Source organism: Neodiprion virginianus, chromosome 3 (assembly GCF_021901495.1).
Source record: "Neodiprion virginianus isolate iyNeoVirg1 chromosome 3, iyNeoVirg1.1, whole genome shotgun sequence".
NCBI lineage: Eukaryota > Metazoa > Arthropoda > Insecta > Hymenoptera > Diprionidae > Neodiprion > Neodiprion virginianus.
In genome coordinates this window covers 35,591,386-35,618,557 of record NC_060879.1, presented here as the reverse complement: position 1 = coordinate 35,618,557, position 27,172 = coordinate 35,591,386, and the positions used below count along the sequence as shown (strand labels likewise).

At 35.6% G+C, this 27,172-nt stretch overlaps 3 protein-coding genes across 5 annotated transcripts; 2 read left to right on the top strand and 1 right to left on the bottom strand.

Moving 5' to 3' along the window:
* The first annotated feature begins 717 nt into the window (after positions 1-717).
* On the top strand, positions 718-6,383 carry LOC124300075 (acylphosphatase-2). Its single transcript, XM_046753731.1, has 3 exons — positions 718-989; positions 1,244-1,370; positions 4,403-6,383. The coding sequence occupies exons 1-3, from the start codon at positions 917-919 to the stop codon at positions 4,515-4,517; spliced, it is 315 nt and encodes a 104-aa protein (XP_046609687.1). The 5' UTR covers positions 718-916; the 3' UTR covers positions 4,518-6,383.
* A 46-nt stretch (positions 6,384-6,429) lies between these two features.
* On the bottom strand, positions 6,430-14,008 carry LOC124300062 (rab3 GTPase-activating protein non-catalytic subunit). 2 transcript variants are annotated; one of them, XR_006907141.1, is made up of 20 exons: positions 13,604-14,008; positions 13,369-13,479; positions 12,401-12,482; positions 12,193-12,319; positions 11,876-12,077; positions 11,475-11,802; positions 11,094-11,320; positions 10,712-10,934; positions 10,053-10,432; positions 9,587-9,967; positions 9,307-9,507; positions 8,840-9,221; positions 8,612-8,706; positions 8,284-8,532; positions 8,042-8,215; positions 7,731-7,912; positions 7,368-7,589; positions 6,995-7,285; positions 6,763-6,860; positions 6,430-6,632 (listed from the first exon to the last, which is right to left on the bottom strand). XR_006907141.1 is itself a non-coding variant. In XM_046753701.1 (20 exons), exons 1-20 carry the CDS (start codon positions 13,686-13,688, stop codon positions 6,480-6,482), a joined length of 4,248 nt encoding a protein of 1,415 aa, XP_046609657.1. In that variant the 5' UTR covers positions 13,689-14,005; the 3' UTR covers positions 6,430-6,479. The 2 variants fall into 2 exon arrangements, 1 of the variants encoding a protein (XP_046609657.1); XM_046753701.1 differs by having other exon boundaries at positions 6,763-6,915; positions 13,604-14,005.
* Positions 14,009-14,173: 165 nt separating this feature from the next.
* Positions 14,174-26,462, top strand: LOC124300063 (exportin-1). 2 transcript variants are annotated; one of them, XM_046753703.1, is made up of 14 exons: positions 14,174-14,310; positions 16,107-16,341; positions 17,103-17,297; positions 17,384-17,734; positions 18,147-18,869; positions 19,065-19,299; positions 19,430-19,593; positions 19,849-19,983; positions 20,088-20,231; positions 20,480-20,626; positions 20,982-21,230; positions 21,383-21,635; positions 21,767-22,017; positions 22,164-26,462. In XM_046753703.1, exons 2-14 carry the CDS (start codon positions 16,144-16,146, stop codon positions 22,308-22,310), a joined length of 3,192 nt encoding a protein of 1,063 aa, XP_046609659.1. In that variant the 5' UTR covers positions 14,174-14,310; positions 16,107-16,143; the 3' UTR covers positions 22,311-26,462. The 2 variants fall into 2 exon arrangements, with proteins under 2 accessions (XP_046609659.1, XP_046609660.1); XM_046753704.1 differs by lacking the exon at positions 14,174-14,310 and adding an exon at positions 14,328-14,578.
* The last annotated feature ends 710 nt before the right edge of the window (positions 26,463-27,172 follow it).

Here is a 27,172-nt window from a genome sequence, read left to right as displayed (position 1 = left end):
CATTTAATTCCTATGAGTAATCGATTTTTTATTTGTTTTGCACGTGGTGAAACGTTACGGTAAAACGAAACAAGTGTCCACTCACATGTGCTGCTTTACTTTACCCTCCGTTTTGCATAGCCATATTTCCTTTTAACGAGCTGGTAAAATTAACGCGACTCGCAACAAATCCCATTATTTCTTGTCAAGTGAGAAATATTACCTACCCTCGTGTGATGAGTAGCTTTGCTTGTTACGTAAACTATCCCTACCGCGACACTAGATCCTGTATAATATTCTCGGACGATGCTCGTTAAAAAAATTTAACGATCTGCTTAGCTTGCGAGAAGCGGAATTCATTCCGCTGGATACATAAGTTGGAAAAGATCCCAGTGAAAACAGGACCGATTCTTTGTCGATATGTGCCTCATCGTCGTACCAGAGATAATAATACTGAATAAATTTGACGATTTGGCGATCCTATTACGCATCGCAAACGGGTAGACCTTGTGCGGCATGAACGTAAAATTGGAAAATGTTGAAGCAGTTAATACCGCCGTTGAAGATGAGAAAAGTTATGCAACCACCGAGATCCGAGGACATGATTTTCGGCGAGAGAATTGAGTTTAATTAGTTTTCAATCAATCGCCAATGACATGCTGGCCCCCTGACCGCAGGAGAGTGGGGATGGACGTCTATTTGAGGCGTCGCGACGCCTTGTTGTACCAAGAGTCAGTTTGCAAATCTCGTCATCGAGAGTTGGTCGAACGGAAAATTTGTTTAGTGTGCAAAAACAAAAACAGATCCTTGCCACCGACTGTACGTGGCGTCCGATTGACAGAAGAGCGAGTCCTTTTGCCGAGGAGGAGAAGTAGGCACAGAAATTAATCGGGGACGTACAGACAGGGTGGAAAGGAATTGATAAGTTACGGGTAAAATGGGTGCGGATGACCCACTCTGCTCCGAGCCTCTCGTATCCGTAGACTTCGAGGTCTTTGGCAAAGTTCAGGGTGAGTTGATCGGTTGATTAATGCCAAGCAAGGACAAATTTTATCATCAGGGAAAACGCCGAGGCCTTACGTAATAACGGCGTTCAGTGCCAGATATTTCTCTGTACGCGTAAAGTACGATTGCGATTAACCGGTGCCTGTATTCACATGACATTCTTGAGAAATTTTAGTCAAAAAAAAAAAACAATATATCGTACGCGTTTTTATTCCCGACTGAAGACAATAATTTTCGATTTAATTTGCCAATGTTTTAGGCGTATACTTCACCAAATACGTCAGAGACATATGCCTGCAACTGAATATTTGCGGGTGGGTGAAGAACAGTAAAACAGGAACAATTCTTGGAAAAATGCAAGGTCCTAAGGCCCTTGTAGATGAAATGTAAGTTACGTTATTGCCGCATGTGCACGTGAACCTATATCGATGTTGACACGAATTAGTTGTACCTTCGACCATGGATTCATAAATTTAAAACATTTTCTATCACAATATAATTAAGCTCATGCATTAATAAATTTGTCAACAAGTACTAAAAATCTGTTCAAATTCGATCGGTAGATACAAATGCTCTTGAGAAATTTTCCTCTCATTCCGGTGGAGCAAGTTCGTGAATTATGTATCTCGTTAACAATGTCCTCTGAAGTGATAAATTAACTGCGGATGTTTAGTGTGTTGGGTATACGTATCTCAGAAGGTAACGAATGAAGAGGTCACGGTACCGTCGTACAAAATTGCTGTCTCCGAAGCATTTGTATTCGTTGACTGTTAAGCATGACCTCAGTCATGAATTGCGAGGTCCATTAGACAGAAGACTGGCTTTAATAAAGTAATAGCCCAATACATCACCACCTCCTCTATGCGCAAGTCACTACCAAATTACTTCAAGACGTTACATCCACAGCCGAGTTTAAATCCGTATGTACCTAATAACGCATCCTGCGGAAGAAATGGCCGACGAAAATCTACTTGGGAATATTTGCTTCCCCTCGCAATAGCAGTTCGAATTTCAAGTAACTCAGCAGAGCAGATCTCTCGATCATTGTCAAGCTTCTGAACTAAATTTTTGAATCGGCGTAATGTTCACTCGCCGGAATGTTGCGAGCCGATAACAACTCTCTCCAAGTAGAACTGGTCAATGTATGGTCAGGCAGCCGGTTGAGGAAGCAAGCCAACGTATAAGTTATAGAGTGATTCAGCTACTGCTCTGCGTTTTTCCGCCTGTTACGTCTTCTTTATTTGCAGATGAACGTGGGTGTGGGGCGATATAGTGTCTGATGAATATTGCAAAATTGAGACGGCCGTTTATCACGACTGAGCAATTGTTTTCTAAAATCCAATTTTCGCGGAATAAAACAATTACTCGATATTTATCGAGTCGGGTTCCGTCCGACAGAGTTTCTCAGTATAAGGCTCGTCGTTATTTCTAGGTGTGAGCTAGTTCTACTAATCCATTTCTCGGACACTCAATTTAAAGTGTTATAGCTTTAATGCAACGTCATAGGAACGAAGCGTAAATTACTTCTTTTGAAACTCGATATGTCTTGGAAATTGTAACGTTATTTACGTCGAATCCTCTTGATTATTTGACTGATATTGTGAAATCTTTTCAAATTTCTACGTAATTATCTCGACTTGAACAGCCACAAACTGCGGTGCACTACGGGGATGTGTAGAAATTTGTATCAGGCTGTATTTCTGGCGACCTCTCGTTAAGTCGTTATTTGTCTGTTTTGTGATTATAAAAAGCAACCGTATCGAGATCTGGCTTATCCCCAAGCGGAAGTAACCGCATTTACTTGCCCTTCGAGTGACTTTGCAAACATTAGATATAATGCAAAGATGTGGCAATATCCGCAGTTACAAGTGAGTTTATAACTGTTTGCGAATTCGTTAAGTTTCGTTCTTCCGGGTACAGATACTGATCTATTCAAGACAACGTCAAATAGCAAAGGAACCAGCAGTCTAGTAAAGAATAATTTTCTAACAATCGGTCATTTTCTACAAAAAGTACAACAGTCCCGATTTGATTACATTGAATTGAGTACAATCTCTACGTCACTTATGAAAAATTATTCCGTGTCAACATTCCTGTTTGTCTTTATATAAATACCCAATAAGTAATTAGGATGGAGTAATTTTTTTGAATTAAATAAACTTGCAGGTGTTGTTCAAAAACAGCTGATCGCCTTTAAACGTCTAGTTCGACAAAGCGAGGTAAAAATAACTGCACTCGGTCTGATTAGGAGCTAATAATAAATATCAGAGAAGCAAGAGGAATAAATGCGAGGTCGGGGTATCGGAAAGAGATCCAAGATGTTCGCGGTAGTGGTCAGTTACTGGTTCGACGGCCAATTGGCTGTTCGGCAAACATTTACAGTGGCGTAGAACAAACGGAGCAACAAATCTATAAGGGTGAAACACGTCTCCGTAACAATACGATGCCTGCTTTCGTCTTGTTTAGCAAACAAGGGAATCAAAATCGAAATAAAAACATCGTTACGGATTTCGGCTCATATTTTCGATGATCTCACGCAGTCACGTAAGCTTGCACGTAACTCAATATAAGAGTGACTTCAACGCGTGAAATTGCAGCATAAGTCTTGATAAAAGTAAGTGAACTGTTTGTCGACGTCTCTTTCGTACGCTTTGGACATCCGGTACCGTCGACATTGTGCAGTTTCATTGGCACGACATTTTTAGCATTAACGATATTAATCAGAGAACGGTCGTGCGGTTAAGTTAAGTTAAAATTGTAATTAGTCCCATTGATGTCACCTTCAAAGATGCACGTGAAATAGCATTTCGTATTATAGGAAGTCGCGTGATTAACCCTGAAATTTCTCTTATTGTTAGGGAAAATGACCCGAAATATCGCATTATTGTTTAAACCATTGATGCAAGCATTGGGAGTGTGAATAATTTTTTTGCCTTTAAAGTACACAGTAAACTGGAATGGCGATATTTTGTGTTAACAACTGTTATTCTCGGTACTTTGTAGCGAAACGTTACGTTGCTAATAGGAAAAGTGTTTGGCACGTGCGTCATTGGAAATTTGCCAAATGACACGGTGACGACGATGCCTCGGAAAGATTTTTAATTAAAATAAATTCGTGGTGTCAAAATGACCGCACCAATTGCGCACTATGGAGACTTACAACACTTGACACGGAATAGAAAACAAATCTTGATTGACGCGTACGCTAAAGGCTCACGCTTAATTATAGTAACAGCCCAGATAAGTGAAACGATTAAAGAGAACGATTGTGTAACATACCGCAAGTTTGTTTCTTTTTTTTTCCTCTTTTTTCAACAAGTTCCGATTTTTTGCAGATATTATGAAAAACCTGTCTGATTACCAATTCTACTCACGATTACTACGGAAAGTGAATTTTTTTTTTTTTTTTGTTTATTAGGGCGGAGTGGCTGTCGACGGTGGGCAGTCCTGGGAGTGAAATTCATCATTGCGAATTCACGAACTGGGAGAATGTGGTACGACCGCAATTTCAGGGCTTTGTAATCCGGTTTTAATTTTAAGCAAGAGATGTAAAATCAGGGTGATGGGTAAAATGAATCCGAAAATTCATTTCATATTTATATACTTCCAGTTGTTGTGAAAATAACACCTTTTGAAAAAAATTGTTGAATGAAAAAGCGTCGAGCATAATGAGATCGATGCGTGAAAAATCAAAAACAATATTGCATTTTTCAAAACAAGGCACAAAAAAAAAAAATACTTGCCATGTGAAAAAAATGTTTCTCGGCTCTAAAATTTGGCAAATGAATCGGAAATTTGAATAATGAAACAGTCAAAGATATAATTCTAAGTTCATATCAATGTCCCATTTTGTTATGAATATTCTATGGAAAAAAAACACCGGTGATCTTATAGCAAGAGTCATTGTACTCTTGTTTTAGTTTCCCATTTTAGAAATTTAAACACCAGGATTATAGGGGTAAAAGAATTGAAATGTATCGACCACAGAGGCTATTTTGTATAAATGATACCTCTGGTGTATACATCTCTGATGTCTCTCAGGTTTGGATTATATTTAATATTTAATTATACATGCACGAATGCCGAGAATGTGTGAGAGTATGCCATAATTATACTATTTTATTTATAACTCGTTGAAGCTGTACAGTAGTACTTAAAAGTTCAAAAATCTTTGGACTAGTTTTAAAGAGAGTGGAATATTTGAATCATAAGAATTACCAACTAGATATGACAGACTTTTAGTGAAGATTCTCTTACTTTTATTGAATTACTTTGAACTATCAACTAGTGAATATTGTTTAGCTGGTCAATGATTCCTATTTGTATAGACTAGTAATCTTAAATCGTTAAGTTAAGTACTAAAGAAAGAATATGTGGAAGAAAGATGTAAAAAATAAACGTTGAAAATTTTCGTCACATCGTTCATTGTAATATATATCACCTGGAATCTGAGACGAAAATGTGACGGCAAATAATATGTTTCAGTAGAGTGAGAAATTTTCAGTTAACGTCCCGTCATACCGTAGAAACACAATGAACAAAAACTGTTACTCCTGCAAAGCACTGCGGAGGGAAATATTTATTGTACACTGATGGCACGCGAAAAAGAACACGATACCAGGACATGGCGGCAAGCCAATATATGAGATCTTATATACATGGCTACATTGGGATGGTTATACAAAAATTCTGAAAAGTCGAGCAAGGAATATATCCAGATTTTTTTATTTTGTACAAAGTTATACACATTACACGTACTGGTATCATTATTTAAATACAAGTAAGACAATAATATTTACAGTAATAGGTTTCACGTGATGAATTCAAATAGTTAACGTGTTATTTAGTAATCAATATAATTTTATTTAACATCATTATCTGAAAACAATTATTGAATTATCTATCTAGATGTAATTAACCATTGATGACGAATATGTTAAAAACAGTCATTCAAAATGCTCAATGATAAATCACATAATGCTATTTTCAATTCGAATTGAAAAGATGATTGATAGATATAATTGACGAAAACAATTACCGGTTGCGATATTTTGGCTTTGATGTATGGCATTTAGTGAACAGTTTGCATCCACTGTTTCTAAACGAGTATGTAAAGTATGTAATATTATAATTCAAATGATAATAACAAGGTAATAACTTTTATCCATTACGCATTCCCTGATCTCGAAATTTTTCACAAATTAATAATATAAACTAAAATTTTTGGTCATGCATACTTCGACTGCGATTTACATAATTTATCATTTTTTAAGGAATGTTTTGCTGATCTAATGATATTTGTAACATCTCAAATTTGTGTATTTCACTGAATTGTCAAGACAGCTTTGAGAGGATCATCTTAATTCATTTTGCTAATCATTTACAATTCATGATCAACAGAATCATGCAAAAAACGTGACATTTTCTACCGTTTTTCATTCTGGATTCACGTCTGTGGTTTTAGTACTTTGTTGACAGAAGTAAAGACTGGCTCATCACGTTTTACCTTCGTAAATAAACGTAGCATCAAGCATCAGTTGCGCGATGTGATAATTAGGATATGTTTCAGGTAAAGTCCTTGAAACCCTTTGAATAAGTTCTATGGTATCGCTATTTGAACAACTTGTATATGCTGCGCTTGGATTACACTAAAACAGAGTAATTGCACATGTTCATTTCATTTGATTTAATAAGAAATCTTCATTTTACAATATAATAAACCAGGATGGAATCAATCACATTTGAGTCTCAATAATGTATGTCGTTAATTCAACTTACCAAGCCCTCGAGATATGTAGTTAGCGTAGGACTTATTCTTGATATTTCTTCCAGAAGATCTGGCGTTTTGGATAGGTAAGCCATCATTCTTCTTCCAGCTATAGGTAACAAATTAACTGCAAGTCCCTCCGTGTCATTTACCGCCGTAAGGATCTAATATTTAATTATATAATAGTAAACAGTCGTGTCAGCTTGAAGATTTTGTGTGACTAGTTTATTTCTCAGTTCTCACCTCTTCAGCTAATCGGTCAAATCCGTTAATATATAATTCACAAACTTGGTGAATTCTCAGCTCATCGTTATTTATTTTCCATATAGAAGCTAGTGTTTGACACTTGCTCATCCAGGTAATAGCTTGCGTAGAGCTAAAGTTGTTTTCTTCCGTCGTTTCTTGATGAATTGAGTCCATAGTGGCAGTGATTACACGACAAAGAAACTCGGTTCTTGCACTATCGCGTTTTTCATCTCGAAACCACGTCAGCAATGCTTTGTTGGTGATGTCTTGGAAAAAATATGGATGCGACTGTAAAAGTGAGAAATTCCGGGAATGTAAAAGTATCATTGTCCCGATGTTTCTGTACATAGACGGTTTTTTAAATACCCACCACAGAGTCGAAAAGAATGTTCAAAGGCTTTTGTACTTTCAGATTAAAGTAAGCCATCATGTGCAAGACGTTAGCCAATTGCAGATGTAGCATCACCAGTTCATACCAAGCAGGAGTCTGAGAAAGTGCTAGAGCTGCGAAGGGTTGCGGACCTATGGGATGACTTTCCCAAATTTCTTCTGATTTTATAATCGAACTATTCTCAATTTCCATCACTTCTGCCTGAAAGTGAAGTGATTAAGAAAAATTCTGTTCTCTTATGCAGTATTCAATTGGAGCTTGATTCAAGATCTTTTTGTGTAATTCATGGCTTCAAACTTTCGTGACTCTTACACAATGTGGTGAATGATATAGGATACTTACGTCTAGAAATATATCCAAGAACATAACACAGAGTTGTAGTAGTGTAATTAGTTGCATATCAGAAACACCAACGTCCTGTAAACAATATCTTTCTTTTGGCAACTTTCCCGACTTGTTCATCAGTTTTGCTGCCGCCTCCATCCTTTTTTTCATGTGCAGTGTCCAAAGAAGGCAGCAAACTCCTATCAAACAAAACAACAGAATGAAAGATATGAAATATTAAGCAAAATGTACGACAGTCTGACGTATATATCATTTGGTTCTTTGTATCCTGGTTGATATATTAGACAAAACAATATTTTATCACAAACCTTGTCGCATGTGCTTCATAGGAATTTGTCTAAGAACACCTAAAGCTGCTTCAAGCGCATCAAGTTGCGTGACATCCTTATTCCAAGTCATAGTAAATTCCCAACAAAGATTAGCAAGCAAAACACTAGTCGTTAGACTGTACGGGAAAGATTTCTTCAATACAGTTAATTTTTCTGAAATATTGGGACACAGTTTAGTCAATGGGAAGGGAAAACGTAGTGAAATCAGCTATCTTACCTACCTAGAATGTAACTTTGTGCAGTTGAATCTGCTTGCGCTTCACTACCAAGTTCTACAGAAACGGAGAGAAGTTTCATTTGGTCTTGCTGCGATAGTTCCATTGCTGCAGCTTCATCTAACGATTCTGCTATTTTTAAAGAATCCATTGACAATTGCATTTGATCAAACTCCACATCTGTTGTGTCTATCAAACGAGCTGGATCAATTCCCGTTGAACTAAGCCACTTGGCAACGATTTCTGATACTGAACCTTATGAAGAAGTTACAATAATTGAAAAATATAATTTAATTTCGAGTTATAAACGGTTCTGAACGTGTAATGCACATACCTTTGCCTCTGGAGAGAACATAGCCCAAAGAAATATTCATACTTTCAAATGGCAGACTGAAAAATTCTGTTGTGTGGTCTGATGGTGGCTTTTGACTGTAGGTGTGAAATTATTATTCAAAGTTGTGTGAATGATCTATGTCAGGCAGATCTTGGATTAAATATGAGAGTTATTTTCTACAATTGAGGAATAACTATGACAGCACATGAGTTCTATTTGACAACTTACCTGACAATAGCATTTAATATAGCTATATCTTCGAGATTGCTGATAAGGGCTGTAAATTGGCAAGTATCTTTGCTTACATTTTCCCAATCACTTGTTGAACTGGAATTCTCTTCTTCTGGGGTTCTATTAAGCTCTTCATCTAAGTCCTCCATCTTTTCACTAGTATTCCCATTCTCTGCATCTTCATCCTTGTTACCATTACCATCCTTCTGTTCACTGTTGTATGCTGTATCTTTGCTTTTTTCAAGCTTCATTGCCACTGCTCTACAAACCATCGCAGCTGTCAGTGCATTGAACGGATTTGTCGAGTCTGACAATATATTTCGCATTTCTTGCCACCACGAAGATATCTCATTATATTCAACACAAATTTCTTCTACCTCTGAAACATTTTAGAGAACTTGAACTGGTGTTTTACTAATATATTGAATAGCACGGAAATTGAGTGCTGTAGCTGCAATATTTACCTATCAGAGAACAAATTGCGTGAAGAAGTTGTTTGAATCGTTTCAATTCGACTTCCAGTGGGGCCCCGGGTTTTTTATGCAACCAATAAATAAGTGCAAATTGCATTAGAATAGCTGGCTGAATGCAACTGTGTAGAGCTACATTCTGCCAATTTGTAATTGGATCATCTGAATACAACCAGCCCTGATACAACAATTGACCTGCAATAATATATAAAATTAATAAAATTATACTCACTTTGAACCTAAGGATCACTAGTGCGCTTCAGCAAAAGCTTACAAATGTTGTGTTTCTTTTCTTCCGGTACGTCTTTTTTTATGCCAATAAAATCTCCTGAACCACCAAATTCAAAGCAAGATAGAAAATCCACAAATGCACTGCCATCTTCTTTGAATAGGACCTTAGTCTGTGATTTACTTTTTGGCTTTTCGAATTCACTCAGCGTCTTTGATAACTTTAAAATACGTCGTATCTCTCTTTCAGATGCTAAAAGAATTCCAGATAACTGTTTACAACTAGGCAAGCTATCTGAAGCGATGGTATTGTACTCAGGAGGTTGATTGAATTGCAGGTAAACAGATTTGTAAAACGCAATAACTCTTTGGAGCCGCGTCGAGGTTTGATAAAGGGATTTGGCAGCTGGTTCAAACTCATCGTCTTCTGGAAATACGATAAATCTTCAATAGTTTATAAATTGATATGTCATTAGTCGTGTTCCTTATACATGCGTCATAAAGCAACTTACTATATTGCGATAGGTTTTCAACAAATACGTCCAATGCTGCTAGTAGTGATTCGGGGGTGATATGCTTGTTGACCATCAACATTTCTACAGCCTGCAGGCGAATTTCGTTCGTTTTGAAATCCATACATGTAGAAGTAACTTCGTTAATTAATTTCTCACTGTCAAACTCTTCCTCCCTTAGAAATGCTTTCAATTTTTTGAGCAGATGTAAGTCTCGAGCCCTTTTTCCATTTTTACTACTCAGAGCGAAGTGAAATGGAACAATCACTTCTTTCAGACCTCCCAAAGGGTCCACAAACACACAAGGATACTGCGCACGGTTTGCAGATGACATCGTCATATCATTTAAACCCAGAAAACCGTAATTTGTGTATAGCAGCCTGCAACGATTTCTTGTAATTTTAGATATATCACAGACAGAATAACATTAGACATATTTTGGGAAAGTAAAACAAAAAAAAAAAAACACTAGGATGGTAATTCTTTCATATTATTGCAATGGTCTACAGAGCAGCTTCGCTTCTTATTCTCCGAACTGTTAGTCTTGTGCGAGATCAGATCTGGAGAACTAATTATGATTGCAAACATTTCAGTAGCTCAACAGTTGTCTATAATTTCGTGAATAGAGGATATAATATGTTAACAGGTGCATTACCCACCGTCCATTTTTACTGGCAGAAAAGGTTGCAATTTTGGGTCCTTGTTGAATTCCCCAAATATCAATTACTCCTTTCTTTGGTGCATAGATAGTCAAAAATAACGCAATTCGCCGACCGTGAACATTACCACTACTACTGCTACTGCTGCTGCCACGACTTTTGCGAGATCCATTGTTTTTCTCCTCCATAACTTCAATCCACCCACATTGAGCATTCCTATACCCTGGGAATAGAAATAAATATGAATGATGTAGAGATAATGCCCGTAGTGAGTAAAGTTAGTATTAATCTCATGTCTGTGACTCGGTAAAATTTTGTAAGTCGTCTCATTTTCGAGAACGAATGTTGCATAACAGAATTTGAAGAAGAAATTCAATTATACCTTTCCACATTCTCACAGCAACACCACGTCTGTTATCAACCAACGTAACTCTCCCCATAGCATCTGATACGATAGATAGAGCCCTATTGGGGCTTACGACAATGCAGTCCCCTTCTCTCATAATATCACTCAAACCAAATCTGCAGATCATTGGTTCTGCTGGTTCGCTTATAACTCCTTTGGTCTTTTCTGGCGATGTAGGAGTTTTTTTGTTTCCACGAAACCATCTGAAATATTTTCACAAATTTTTGACAGGGATAATCACTAGGTTATGAAATATCGACACAATGGATGGCTGAATTAATTTATCTTGCGATTTTCGATTGCAATTTTTTTAGTTGTTAAAGTTTATTTAAAATCACATTACAAATAGCTACTTACGGAACAGCAGTTCCTATTGCACTTGCTAATTTGCTAGCCATAGCAATCGCGACGTCAGATAAAACTGGAGCAGCCCCACCTTCCAATGCGTAATGAAAACCAATAAATGGTCTTTTGCCAGTTGCCATAACTAGACTGTGTTGTGGTGCACTAGAGCGATACGCAGCATTATAGCCACCACAAATAGACGCAGACATCAAATGGTCAAAGGTGTCTACGGATGTTGTACCAATGACTTCACTGTCATTTGTGATTCCTTGGTTCTTAAAGCCCCATTTTTTATATGAAAGATTTGCTGCCGGAGGCTTAGCATTGCAATTGGCCTGCACTAGAAGATCAAAAATCGAATGTACCAAACTCATGCCTTCACTATCAATAATACACACATTTAAAATTACTACCTCTAGCCAAGTGGTTTCTGCATGCTCTCAAGGTAGAAAACAGCGGAAACCCTTGCATTATGCAAACTGCACTGTTATACAGTACATGGATCTCTTCGGATAGTCCAGAATCTCCAACATGCCGGGAAGGAGAATGTGATTGACATTTGATTCCCAAAACTGCTTCATTGTGAAGCTGTTCGTCAATCAACAATGCACCAGTCTACAACAATTAATGATTTGGTACGTAATCTGGACAAAAATGACTTATTTGGCTTGTATTATACAAATTGGAAAAAATGCTCTAACATTTCTTTTCATGGATAATTCTGGTTTACCTCTGTATAGAACCTTATAAACCCACTAGAAAATCCAACGGCCATACAGGTCCAATCAGGACCGCTACCAGCACTGGTTTTGCCTAAAGATATAAGAGGTAGACATGCCAGACATGTTATCTGTTCACTGAAACAAAATAAAAGTTGTTGACTAACCCCAATCTGTGGTGGAATATCATTCTAGCCCAACGAAATTAGAAAAACTTACTTCTCCTCATCCGTTACATCTCCACTCCATGTAAGATGAAATTTCATTTTCACATCTCCAGGTTCATGCGAATCCCATTTTGCTGTATTGACAAACAGTGTGTTAAAAATTACGTTTACGGAATTAATTGTCGTTATTTGTATGAAATGAACTTTAATGCTTATAGTATAATACAGGCATATCAATCATTGGTTAGTATTAGAAAGATGTTAAAATTTTTGAATACTCAGTATTATTAAGTTTTCTACTATGCCGTGATGAAAAATTGAAAATATTTGAGGTCCAGTAAACGGCACCTTAATCTCGAATTTTAGACGTGATACTAGCAAGATAATGGTTGAAAATGGATCTAAAATTTATGAAGAACTTTACCGAGCTATTTGGCTTCGCAAATTGAATATATTCAGTTCACGTACTAGCATTTTGTATATTCTTACTCTATTATTGCAAAAATATATATAGTATGACTTTGTGTCTCTTATGCTTACAAAATTTGTACTATTTAACGTTTTGTCGTTTGACACAGAATAAAGTTATATCTAGCCCAATTGTGGTGTGGAAACAGCTATGCATTTAAAAGGCTCTTGAAAGGCATTTTATTTTGATTATACCTCTTTTTAATGTAGGAAAAAACTGTTCATATAAGCTGGTAAGTTAGAATGAGTTTGATAGGCTTATTCGAAAACATCACCGCTACTCTATTTGAGCTCTGCGATATAAGCTTGTCAAAAGCGGGGTAAGTTTTATTGAACTAGGAACTATCATCGATTCTGTGGATTTTATTTGTGTGTTTTTAAAAAGTTTATTTCGTATGAAGAATTCTGTGATTCTATCATCGGTAATAAATCAGATGCAGGTCGAGATGATTGTATCGCTTCTTTTGTTGTATAAGAAAGGCATCAAGAGGATGTTGTGGTGATAAGCAAAAACTTGTACTGTTGCTCAATGAGTTTTTGCTGTAAACTTACACGTCAGAATGACCATATTTTTATTCCAAGCAATTGCGAGGACATCCCCTGCTGGTGATAAGGAGATAATAAGATCTTGAAGAGGCAGTTCTTTATCCGGTACATAATCCACTGAAAGATTGGGTATAAATATGTAGATATAGATGGGTGTAACGTACATATTGTTTATTGGATAACCTTAGTGGTTACTGTTATTGATGACAGTTGAGATTTTAATTGAATGGGATTTTCTTACGTTTGGAGGCAGCATCTCTGAGTAAGGAATTCTTGACGTTGGGCAAATCGACCAAATTAGCGATTCCTTTGATTTGGCACGACATTTTCGTGCTGACACTTTATTATAAATATGTTGTTAAATGACTCTCATCTCGAATATGCATGAATATGCAGACTGTAGCGGAATAAAGTTTGATGGAAATTGACTGAAAAGTTAGTAGAATTGTCAGATCATATGACACGATGTTTCTGAGAATGCTAGTATATATTGCGGAATTTCAAATAACGCGTTCTAAGTTCCTTAAAAGAGAGGATAGATGCAGCGTACATTATGTCCGGATAAATTTTGGCACGCGCCGAATAGAAATAAATACAATTTCGAAATTTGATACACTTAAAAACAGAATCCTTCCGTAAATTTTTATTACAAGGTAAAAATGAGCACACGTGTTTCCGTGACGTCATGTGACGTCCACTGACGTCATACTAAACTATCGTTTATGCGATTGAGGATTGGTCGAAATTGGTGTAGCCTACCAATGGTGAACGTTGTTTCTCCGCATTTGTCGCGTAAAATTTTCGGCCATCTTGTTATTATTTTCGAAAATCTTTAGGTTGGGTTTCGCGACGACACAGTTGACGGGTTTGCTCGTATTATCGGTGGAAAAAATCACATGAAATTCGCATGAAACCTGGGGAAAGTAGGTTTGACGTACATCGGCCTCGGTGGGTATATTATTTTAGTGTATTTGATTCTGATAGTGGAAGAGAGAGAAAGTAGAGAGTTGGAGAAATGAGTGAGAAAGAGCGAAACTGCGAGTGTGTGGAACGAGGAGCGAGAAGTGTGTAGCGCGCGGGAATCGTCGACTTGTGTGTTTAGCCCTTTTGTGCTTGTGGTTAATTACTCTGAAACGTAACGACTGGCGAGAGAAAGAAAATAAAACGTCCTTTTTTTTACCCCGGGGACGGGAAGCTGTATGAAAGAGTTTATACGGTAGGTCAAAACCTTCAATCTCAAATCACCTTCGCCCAACGGGCAACGACGCAATGGAAAAACGGCAGCCGGGCTTCCTGGACGACCGAATTTACACTATTTAACCTAACTCCGGTAGTCGTCGTCGAGTCTCATTATGTTAGTATCGTTTCCTCTACTCATCCGATTCCACTCTAAATACTACACTATATTTCAAAATCCGAAATTCACATAACCTTGTTTGCGATTGTCAGATGTAGGTTAGGTCGGTTGTTCGGTCGGTCGCAGTGCGGTGACCTTCCCTGCGGCACGCTTCCTAGCATTTTTGGTTTTTTCCGTTTTTTCGGCACGTGGAGGAATCGGGCTCCTTGAATTCTCAACATTTGTTCGGAAAATTTATTTATCCCCTAATTAATCATGGCACATGATCCCCCCCTCCCCTCCCTCCCCTTCCCAACTCTCTTCTGAATAGACAAAGTATACATCAAGCACCATCCCATTATGTATGGCATGAAGTTTAGAATAATGGATGCATCTTTTTTGAAGGTTCTTTGAGATTCAGATTTCAGAATTTCAGTGACTTTTTGGGCATGTTTCCTTAGCAAAATCAATTTCGATGCTATCGGTATCAAAATTGGATGGAAACTAGGTGCACCAAGCATCGTACTTACAAATTTTTAAATCTTGTATCAGTAAATGAAAATATTCTTAGATTGAGAGTTGTTGCGTTGAAATTTAATCTAAAAACAAATAATGTATTGTCCTCATTGAATAAACAAACATACGTGATTACACATGTCGGGGCATGTGCTTAATCTTTGATATCTAATATTAATTAATCATTGAGAAATCAATTCGAAAGTTAATGATGTTTTCATTATTTTTCTTTTGCTTATTTTGTTCTTAAGCACTTTGGAATCTTTCCATGTAGTCTCATATTTCAATATCATTGAAATTGTAATGATTGAACCGCAAGTGCATCATACTTCATGGCAAATATTGATCAGTTATCAAATTTGCTAACAAACGCTGTTTAAGTGCACACCGAAACAACTTGGGAACAACGTATTCTATAGCGCTCAATGAACATTTTTACATTGTAATTATTGTTTATTTATTCTATCAAGCTGAAATTACGTTGTCAGATCATATGCTTCCGGATTTATCATAATTCGCAAATTTTCACATATATTCTAAAACCTTAGTTTTTGTGTCCTTCTACGCTGCACGAGCTATGCTTAAAAATTATGTTAGGTAAAAAGAAACTCGAAAAAATTAGTCCCTCAGTTGTGCACTTTGTTTTTAGGTACCCATATGTAAATAGGATTGCCTAGGAAATATTGTTTGTTTAGAATGTTATGATTATAAGTTATCAGTATTCATTAAAATTTAGTTACCACAATTCTACTGTTTACATGCAACTGTTAGTCTCTATTTGATCAGCAGCAACCTCTAAACTAAAATATTTACTAGAGTCGTAGTGCAGGCTCACCACTGTTGACGCATTACAAGTAACAATGCAAATAATGATATTTTTTTTTGTGTGCAGATTGAGTGTGTGAAAGCAAGGGTAATAAGTGAGTGCAATGGCGACACTTGCAGAGCAAGCGTCCAAGTTATTGGACTTCAACCAAAAGCTGGACATCACGCTCCTGGATAATATAGTCGGATGCATGTATACTGGGGTTGGTGAACAACAGCGTGTTGCTCAGGAAGTGCTAACCACCCTCAAAGAACATCCAGATGCGTGGACACGAGTTGACACCATCTTAGAATACTCACAGGTGAGTTATGCCAATTGTAGAGAAAACTTTGACCATTCAATGAAAAGTGTGAAAATCTTTTTATTCAAGTAATCATTTCATAATCAACAACTGTCAATGTAGAGAGACATGGTCATGCCTTCCACTAGCATCACCATAAATGATTTGGCTAATTCTGTAACTCTTAGCTGAAAGTTATTCACACCAAATTTAGCACCGTTGCCTTTTTGGTCTATTTGACATCAATTACCAAATAAAAATGATTCCCTTCAATTTTTCATTGTATTGCAACAAAGAAAAATATCAAATTATTATAGCCATTCAAGTTGATGATTTTGAAAATTTAAAATTGATTGCGAAATTCGATAGACCAGAAAGTAAGAAGAGTATCAATTTATTTTTTTTGGATAGTTGGAATTTATTTTAGACAAAGAAAAAAGTTCAGCTCCATAGAATTAATAGTTCTCACTAAAGTTAACATTTTGGAATAAGTAAACTTCAGGATAAAAGTGGAAACCTTCAGCATCTAATTTTTTGCAGTGGTTCTAACAATTTGTATAAAATTTTAATCTTGGAACAGTTGAATCAAGATAGAATTAAATTACGAGTTCCCAAAAATCTCAAAACTCTGAAAGTTTAGTATGATCATGTCAATTTCACAGTGATTTAAAAAAAAAATGGTCATTATGATGTTCATTTTTCTCTCCGAAATAAAGAATCTTGAATGAACGGAGTATGTGAATGAAACAGGAATGCGTCTAACTTTTTCATTAATTCTTTAGAATCAACAAACAAAGTACTACGCACTACAGATCTTAGAGCAGGTTATCAAGACACGGTGGAAAGTTCTACCAAGGAATCAATGTGAGGGTATTAAAAAGTATATTGTTGGGTTGATCATCAAAACTAGTAGCGACCTGGAAACAATGGAGGCCTCTAAGGTCTACTTAAACAAGCTGAATATGATCCTTGTGCAGGTAATAATTGGAAAAAAAAAAAAGAAAACTGTTTTCTTTGCGGAAATACTTATTATCACTATTTAACACGTGACGCTGATGTTTAGGTTCTAAAACGAGAATGGCCAAAGAACTGGGAATCCTTCATAGGTGACATTGTGGGTGCCAGTAAAACCAACGAAAGCTTATGTCAGAATAATATGGCTATTCTGAAACTTCTCAGCGAAGAAGTGTTTGACTTTTCAAGTGGTCAGATGACGCAGACAAAGGCTAAGCACTTGAAGGATACAATGTGTAGCGAGTTCTCTCAAATATTCCAGCTTTGTCAATTTGTCATGGACAACTCACAGAATGTTCCTCTAGTTGCTGTTACCCTCGAAACTCTTCTCAGATTCCTCAACTGGATTCCACTTGGATACATATTTGAAACCAAGTTGATCAACACCCTAGTTTTCAAGGTAGCCGAATTTTCATGTTCTAACAGAATTTTCAATTTATTGTGCTACGAAAAGTGGCAATTCGTGTTTTATCATAATAAATGTAAGCAAACTTCCCCTTGAAGGAACTTTCCTCAATTCACTTGAAACAATACTGTAACTCGGAATATTATACTCATGATTTAAAATGCTTCACTTGGTACATAGCATTTTTATTAATTTTCTAATTTCTAACAGTTGAACATGTTTATGTGAGATGTAACACTCAAAATTTAAATGAAACTCTACTTCAAAGATAAAAATTTCAGACTAGAAACCCTTTTGAACATTCCAATCCACAATGAAAATTAGAAAAAATGTATCTTTTTCAGTCTCAAAATTTGTTTATTAGCATTTACAGAACTGGAAAACTAAGTAGTAATTTTGTTTTCAGTTTTTGAACGTGCCGATATTTCGTAATGTTACATTAAAGTGTTTAACTGAAATAGCTGCAGTCACAGTAACAAGCTACGACGAGATGTTCGTGGTTTTGTTCGCTAATACAATGCAGCAATTGGAGCAAATGCTTTCACTTGAAACGAATATCCGTGATGCGTATGCTGTAGGACAGGACCAAGAACAGAATTTCATTCAGAACTTGGCGATGTTTCTGTGCACATATCTAAAAGAACATGGGCCGCTTGTTGAAAAAAAGCAACTGAATGAAACACTTTTAAAAGCTCTTCATTACCTTGTGCTAATTTCCGAAGTCGAAGAAGTTGAGATATTCAAAATATGTTTGGAATATTGGAATGGACTGGCTGCCGATTTGTACAGAGAAAACCCATTCACTACGCCATCGCCTTTGTTCGTAAATAAAAATAATTTAGCCATACCACCACGAAGGCTATTTTATTTCCCTGTGCTGACCAAGGTTCGGTATATTATGATCAGTCGAATGGCTAAGCCTGAAGAAGTATTGGTAGTGGAAAACGAAAATGGCGAAGTCGTCAGAGAATTCATGAAAGATACAGACTCAATCAACCTCTACAAAAACATGAGGGAGACCTTAGTTTATCTAACGCATCTCGACTATGTTGACACAGAGAGAGTTATGACCGAAAAATTACAGAACCAAGTCAATGGTACGGAGTGGTCTTGGAAGAATCTCAATACCGTAAGCTCGAATTTAATAGCATTTATTTTAGACTGTAAGCGCTGAAAGTGCATGTACTATTATGCCAATAAGTAAATAAATTATGAGTTTGTGCTTTGAATTTTTGGTAACTTAGCATTGTTGATGAGAATCGAATATACTTAACAAGAAATGGATTACGGTATGACAGATGTAACTATTATTTTCCTGGTATAGTTATGCTGGGCAATTGGGAGTATCTCAGGTGCGATGCACGAGGAAGATGAAAAACGATTCTTAGTAACGGTAATCAAGGACTTGCTTGGATTGTGCGAGCAGAAGAAAGGCAAAGATAACAAAGCAATCATTGCAAGTAACATTATGTACGTTGTGGGCCAATATCCAAGATTTTTGAGAGCCCATTGGAAATTTCTGAAGACTGTTGTCAATAAGCTATTCGAATTCATGCATGGTGAGAGATGCATTCTTCATTTTATGTATTAGCTCCGTCTACATGTAACTATTGAGCTTATCCGTTGTAAATGCAACTCCACTTCAGTATCTCATTAATGTAATTTTCTATGCCATTTTATCCCCTATAGAAACACACGATGGAGTACAAGATATGGCCTGTGATACTTTTATCAAAATAGCATTGAAGTGCAGAAGACATTTCGTAACTATTCAGGTTGGCGAAGCTATGCCGTTTATCGAAGAAATACTGTCTACGATCAGCAGTATTATTTGCGATCTACAAACCCAGCAGGTAATGCCAATCTTTTTACCCACCAGTATATTTGATCAAACCGTCTAAAACGTTGCGTTTTAAATTTTCTGATTTGAGTTTGTTCAAAAAGAAATCTTGATATTATAATTATTCAGGAGATCCGTAACTCGAGTTAGTTCAAGCAAAAATGAAGTATTATTCACTAATGAAATCTTGAATTCACTATTTATTTGAAACAGAACCCCTTAAAACTTGTGTTTCACAGTCGAAATTTTTTTTTTTTTTTTTGTACAGGTGCACACGTTTTACGAGGCAGTTGGCTACATGATTAGTGCTCAAGTTGATACATGTGTACAGGAACAGCTTATAGAGAAATATATGCTTTTGCCTAATCAAGTTTGGGATGATATAATTAGTCAAGCATCAAAGGTAATTAGCAAAACTGTCTGTATGATTTATTCAATTGCAGAAGTAGGAAAAGTGAAATAATCTACATAAAATACTAATACTCATCACTTCGGATTTTTTTTTAGAATGTTGATATATTAAAGAATCAAGAAGCTGTCAAGCAGCTTGCTAGCATCCTAAAAACAAACGTTCGAGCTTGCAAAGCTCTCGGACATCCTTACGTCATGCAGCTAGGAAGAATATATTTAGATATGTTAAATGTTTACAAGGTAAGCAATTTTTTTTATTACAAAATTACGAACAAAAAAACTAGACGAACTAACTGTGGAGTAGCATTGTGAATATGTAATAAGTCGACAATGAATGAAGTTGATAGCCATTTTTGTAATTTTAATAAATTGATATTTTCAAATACTTACAAAGTCTATGGTTGATTAAAATTATACATATATGTGTTTCTACATTTCTCAGTATTGTTATTTTTCTTATCCTAATGAACGTGAATTTAATATTCCAGGTTATGAGTGAAAACATAACTGCAGCAATAGCTTTAAATGGAGAAATGGTTATGAAACAGCCGTTGATCAAAAGTATGAGAGTTGTCAAAAAGGAAACGTTAAAATTAATCTCAGATTGGGTCAGCAGATCAAACGATCATCAAATGGTGAGTTTTTATTTTTTGAAACACTCCTCCCTCATTACTTATTCATAGAAAGCATTTTACGGAGTGACTCAATTTGATTCTTTACTCGGTGTATTCTAAGCCAGAGCGTAGAGTCCAATCTAATTAGTAACATTTTTCAAAGCATATGTTGAATACAACAGTTACTAATCAGTGTAGTGATTTTAATCATTTTTAGATTCTGTAATGTACCTGTGATTAGAGTTGGCATTCATATGAGTATTCTATATACGCCCTCAGTTCAATTCACTACCTGTCTGGTTCTCTTTATTCAATTCAAAAACTATTCACATATTGACGTTGGCAGTAATAAAAATTTAATAAATTTGTTGAACAGGTTTTGGAAAATTTCATACCTCCATTATTGGACGCAGTCTTGCTTGATTATCAGAAGACAAATGTGCACTGTGCTCGGGAGCCCGAAGTACTGGGTGCAATGGCTACTATTGTCAACAAATTAGAGGCGCACATCACAAGCGAAGTACCCAAAATTTTTGACGCTGTTTTCGAATGCACTCTTGAAATGATTAATAAAGACTTCGAAGAATTTCCTGAACACCGAACAAACTTCTTCCTATTACTGCAGGTAACGTTTCTCATTTGAGTAATTGAATTTTCAGTTTCTTTGTATAAGAATACCCGTTGAAAAAAAACTGAGAAACTATTTTATAAATTTCCCATATATGATAGTCTTGTTCTGTACAATGCTTTTAATCTTCCATATTTTGTCGTCCACAGGCAGTGAATAGCCACTGTTTCCCTGCATTCCTGTCAATCCCTCCAGCTCAGTTTAAGCTGGTTCTTGACTCCATTATTTGGGCATTTAAGCACACAATGAGAAATGTCGCAGATACTGGACTACAAATACTTTATCAGCTCATACAAAACCTTGAGATGCATAATCAAGCAGCACAAAGTTTTTATCAAACATACTTTACTGACATTCTACAACACATATTCAGTGTCGTAACAGACACCTCGCACACAGCTGGTAAGTACTTAGTGTTGAAGAAATTTGAAAAATTCGAAGTATTTACTTACGGTAAAAAAATCTGTAACGTTTGAATAAATATTTGTTACAGTGTGTACACTGTGTAGTAATTGCGAATTATTTTAACTTAGGTTTGACGATGCATGCAACGATTCTGGCGTACATGTTTACGTTAGTAGAATTAGGAAGGATTCAAGTGCCACTAGGACCTGTACCAGATAATACGTTATATGTTCAAGAATTTGTAGCAAGTTTATTAAGAGCCGCATTTCCACATCTAAGTGATAATCAGATAAAGATCACGGTGCAGGGCCTATTTAATCTTGACCAAGACATACCTGCATTTAAGGAGCATCTTAGGGACTTCCTCGTTCAAATTCGAGTAAGTATTGAATGTTTTGACATATAAATACCTACTCTTTATTGTTTAGAATATTTAAAATATAGCCTTGAAGCTCTAGTCATTTGTGTGGTAATGACAAACGTTATTTTGGCTAATTATAATGCCGATTGATTTTTTGTGTGCAGGAATACACGGGTGAAGATGACACAGATTTGTACTTGGAAGAGCGGGAAACGGCCCTACGAAATGCGCAGAGAGTTAAGAGACGACAGCAAATGGCAGTGCCGGGTATCCTCAATCCTCACGAGATGCCTGAGGAGATGCAGGACTGAATCACCCGCAGCCCCTACTGTACCCCAACAAATCTGATCGAAATGTGCTCTGCTGTAGATACGTCTGTATCCTTTTATCTGCAGCCACCCCCACCACCGCCCAGATACATATTATATACTTAAACAGAGCCAAGAAGTGTAAAATATTATACCTTTAACGAGGTAAGCTAAGACGAGGTGATTGTTTGTTTGTCTGTTATAGGATTCGAGATGAAATTGAGTTCTTGTTGTGGGTAAGATGTGAATGCCTGCTCGCCGACGCTATTTCGTGTATCGGAGTTCTTAGTAATTCTACGAGATTAAGTCTAAGAGTAATAAATGATGAAAAAAATATAATAATAATAATAAGAATAAGAATAAAATGAATGATTTTTGCATAATAGTATGATCGGTAGGTTTTCGTTTTCTCGTGCGTTTGATATCTGTAATTGTTCGTAGTATACCCGTATGCGTGCAACAGTAACGTGGAAGTACCATGCCATAAGTAATATTGGACTATTCATTTTATACGAGTTCTTCAATGGTCCAATGATGGTTGATGAATGTTCTCATTCTGGAAGCAACGAGTGACGTTTCTACTGATTCTTTTGTTTTCGTTGTGGGGTTTTTTCTCTATTTCTAATTTTCTCTCATTAATTCGAAAATCTTATAATAGGGTGACTATAGTAAGATTAATACTTTGCAAGTCTGCAGCAGTATTTTTTATATTTCGCAATAATTATATGGAGATACAGTAATTTAGTAAAGTTTTTCAAATGGGTCCAGTACTCTTCGTGGTATGTATTACCCTCTTTATTATGATGGTTGATGAAAGTATCGCTGTACAGCATTTGTTAATTCACTATTAGTATCAGTTTGTACAATAGTCTGTATGAAAATTGAACGAAATGAATTATTGGGTGGGAGAATTGGATTCGAAAATTATTAGAATGCAAGGTTTTTCTCCATAAAAAGAATTCAGTTACAAAAAAAAAAGAAAAAAAAACGTATCAAATAAATTTTTCATTCGAATAATTTTGCTAATCAAAATCAAGCTTGAACATTATAATATGTCAGTGTTATAGCCAGAAATCATACTGAACTTTGCGTCAATAAAATGTTTAGTTGTATTTACTGACAAATAAAGCTGTGCCTGAGTTCTGCAAATCTAAATTGGGTTAAACATCGTGAATCTAGTAATGCCTTAAATTTATCAACTAGAAGTCTGATCGAAAAAAACCTGTTAATGTAAATTTGAAATGTAAATTTTTTATACTGGATATCACTTGAAAAAGGGGTGATTGTATTTAAATTTTAGGTCAAAATCAGAGAAAATTGGAGGATAATAATCCCACTGAGTGAAGTATTAAATGGTATAATATCACAGAAATAAATGAATAAAATCGAATCAAAGCCAGAAGACTAAAGTTGTAATATGAAGTTATTTTGTAACATACTCATTGCCAAATTGAACTGCGATTCATTACGAATTAAATGACATCTTATGTACCTATCATACACGCACTGCATGAATGCCATTCCGGGTTCCATTCTCTTTTGCGTTACCTTTAAATTTTGCTTTGATTTGAGATTATGAACCCTTCAACTGTTTTCTATTGTATCAACATTCATTTCAATAGCATAACAAAGCATAGACTCAATATTTGCAACTCCCGAATCTGTGAACGCCTAATAAAAAATGAATCTGTCAGTGAGTTAAATTGGTGAGTGAATAGATAAATAATTATATTTAACAGTCGCAGACGTCGAGTGTAGATGCTACTTGGGGTGTTGTGAGATCGAGTGCAGGACACAAAATTGAAGTAACGAGCAAACTCAGGACCAATGTCGCGTTCCATTTAGATACTATATAGAGTTTGTGAAGTGGGGCTGCAAAATACTAGGCTAAATATGGTGATTTGCGCCCAATCACACGCCACCTTAACTACCATTGTCAATGTAATCTAAAGTAGTACATTACACTAAGAAGTAGTGTAACAAAATACTGAATCTGATTTGCATATTTCATGAACGTAATTATTTAGAATACACTATCGAGATTTGGTGTATGAATTTTGAATATTAATTGCATAAAATAGTGTCGTTGCGGCAGGGTTTTAGTGAAATAAATGTGCTAGGCGAATATGTGTGTTTTTATCCGAGTGAAGTTGTATTATAATACTACATTATTACTACTTATAATATGCATTGCGAGTCGTAAATTGGCATCCTGTAAATTAAAACTTATCACAACTAAGCATTGTTGTTTTATAGGAACAGTCCTCATCCTACCAAAATGAAATCTATCTCACGATTGTGGTTCGTTATTAGGCATTTGTAGAATAACTGCGAATATTTTTCATGCAACACTTTTTATCTCGTTATTATACTACTTTTCAGTTACAATAGAACAATTTTGATCCGTCGTCGCAATTTGCAAAGTATCTACAGTATTCAATCACCTGCTGTTTGTGAAGCAAACTAAAATTTTCAGTGTTCACAGTATACGTATAGCCAATACATTTTTGTGGATAATTAGTGTTGCCGAAATTAATAAAATTAAGAAAAGACTCATGAAGTCCTAAATCAGCAAAGCTCAGAGGATATAGTATACATTAATTGTGTGCAAATGCGTACATTCTTTACCCCATTAAAATAAACAAGATTATCACAGAATTTCGTAACCCATCAAGTTTTGAGCTCTCTATTGCTGTTATTTGAGACATTTACCTACATTCGTTGATGTTTTTCTCTTACTCATTTATGTGACCATATTTACTTCACACCTATTCCAAAGTATTCTTGCAATTTTCTTGACCATGTAAACTTCTTTAATGAAAAAATAATTGCTTCCTTAAAGACAAAAAATTCTTACACCATTTTCCACATGTAAAGGTTTATTCTCTAAATCTAAATTACATATGACACTAGGACGGAATAAATTCGAGGTGCACCGGTACTACTGTAATCTAAGTTCATAGAAACAATGACGCTGGTTTTAATAATTTGTTGAAATGTAATAATAGCTAGATTGTATCGTGACGTTTCTCCGTAATTATTATTCTGAAATTGTCAACTTTTCGAGTAACTTTAGTTCTTGTCTTTATTTTGTACAGCTTTTACTGCCAATGTAATATCACTTGTATTATTTGGTGGGTGGAGTTAGGCTTGCAGAACTGTGACTACGTAGACAAGCCTGAAATCGCATTTCAGTTGACTGCATTTAAGTTAAAAAAAAAATAGTAATAGTAATAATGATAATATCAACAGTTGTGCTAGTATAATGTCGGTCGGCAGTCGCTCTACTTGGTACAATGGAGCCATTACACTTGTACTATGCGACCCAGGCTTCAAGCAAAGCTACTGGTGGCCTGTGTATTTGAAGAGTGATTGGGGAAAGAAGGAAAGAAGGGATTTAAAAAAAGCATAGAAAAAAAAATTTAGGAAACGTGATTCAATGTGTTTATAATAAGCTGTATTTATTTGCAACCAATATTCAATTATTGAGAATATATTAATGAATTGTTACTAAAAACATACACGAACTTTTTTTGAACTAAGCTGAACTTATCTGATTTTGAATTTGTACAGGATTATCAAATCTTCATGATTAATGAATTAGGAGAGAACAAGATATTACGATAAAAATTTATCAATAAGATATCTAAGTTTTAAAATTCCCCGTAATTATGAAACATTGGCAAAACAGCTTGACGATTAAAAACCTTTCAAACACTGTCTATGATATATTTTTTAAGATATTTTGTACGAAGTAGACATTACTGTGTGTTTAAAGTGTTAATATGATCACCAAGCGTTTCTACTCACTATTCATTTTATTATATGAGTTGATATCATGAATGTAATATAGGTAATAACTAGTAATCAGATTAGTTTGAGCAATGTAAATAACTACGGCATAACATTATATTGCGTTGCTTACATTAGTTACAAGCTTGTGTGATCGAGTGATCTAACAATGTGTTCTACAATTGAAAAAAAATTTATAATAATTCAAGGAATGGTATTATAGAAAACAAAAAACGCTCAGTCTAATAATACATATTTTTAGGCATTTTGAGCAAAGGCCTATTATGTATTTCATCTTCATATCACATACAGTCTTTGTTTCCAGTTATACACGTGATAAAAAATAAAAAAACGAAAGCGTGATAGATTGGTGATCATATTTAATCATTTATGTGACGATATGTCTGCTTTGAACTTACTCAAGATATGATTTCCTTGATAATTTTAAAGCATTTATTTTTTTTTTTTCCCAACAACTGTTACTTGATTTATCCTATTAAATCACTAACATTATACTAAATAGTATACATAACAATAAAAATCTTTTTTGTATAATTGCTATGTACAAAATATAAAAAAAAAAAACGCAAAATAAAATTGAATAATTGAAAGAATAGTTTTGGTTCGGCTTTATCGTAGAGTTGGCTGCAAATAAGTACAGTGGTCTGCTTTGCTCACAGTCTTTGGTTTGTTTGTTTAATTAGAAGTACTGTATGCTACACTTTGCATTTACAGCTGCTTACTATGTACACAAATAATGACGAAAACTTAACAGCCATATCAGATAATGGAAAGCTCCACGCAATCCTTCGTATTCATTTTAGAACAAAACAACGAATGCTTCATTATAAGCATTGTTGAGTCTTATATGAAATGTACTGAGCAACGATCGCGCAATTTGCAATTTAGATAAAAGTGTACAATATTTTGATTTCTTCAATTTGTTAAATTATTCGAAACTTTGATAACCTGTTTTTTAAAAGAAACTTGCGAGGAACTAAGATACTTTAGAGAGAAATCAAATTTCGAACTTTTACCGGTAATGCAATCTCAGCAATATACTTGTAGTTGGG

Coding starts and splice junctions, on each gene's coding strand:
- LOC124300075 (XM_046753731.1), top strand. CDS start 917: ATGGGTGCGGATGACCCACTCTGCTCCGAGCCTCTCGTATCCGTAGAC. Junction 990..1,243: donor GGTCTTTGGCAAAGTTCAGG/GTGAGTTGATCG, acceptor CCAATGTTTTAG/GCGTATACTTCACCAAATAC. Junction 1,371..4,402: donor AAGGCCCTTGTAGATGAAAT/GTAAGTTACGTT, acceptor TTTGTTTATTAG/GGCGGAGTGGCTGTCGACGG.
- LOC124300062 (XM_046753701.1), bottom strand. CDS start 13,688: ATGTCGTGCCAAATCAAAGGAATCGCTAATTTGGTCGATTTGCCCAAC. Junction 12,483..13,368: donor AAATATGGTCATTCTGACGT/GTAAGTTTACAG, acceptor TTGTCAATACAG/CAAAATGGGATTCGCATGAA. Junction 12,078..12,192: donor TTATAAGGTTCTATACAGAG/GTAAACCAGAAT, acceptor TAATTGTTGTAG/ACTGGTGCATTGTTGATTGA.
- LOC124300063 (XM_046753703.1), top strand. CDS start 16,144: ATGGCGACACTTGCAGAGCAAGCGTCCAAGTTATTGGACTTCAACCAA. Junction 17,298..17,383: donor TGAATATGATCCTTGTGCAG/GTAATAATTGGA, acceptor GCTGATGTTTAG/GTTCTAAAACGAGAATGGCC. Junction 19,300..19,429: donor GCTATTCGAATTCATGCATG/GTGAGAGATGCA, acceptor TATCCCCTATAG/AAACACACGATGGAGTACAA.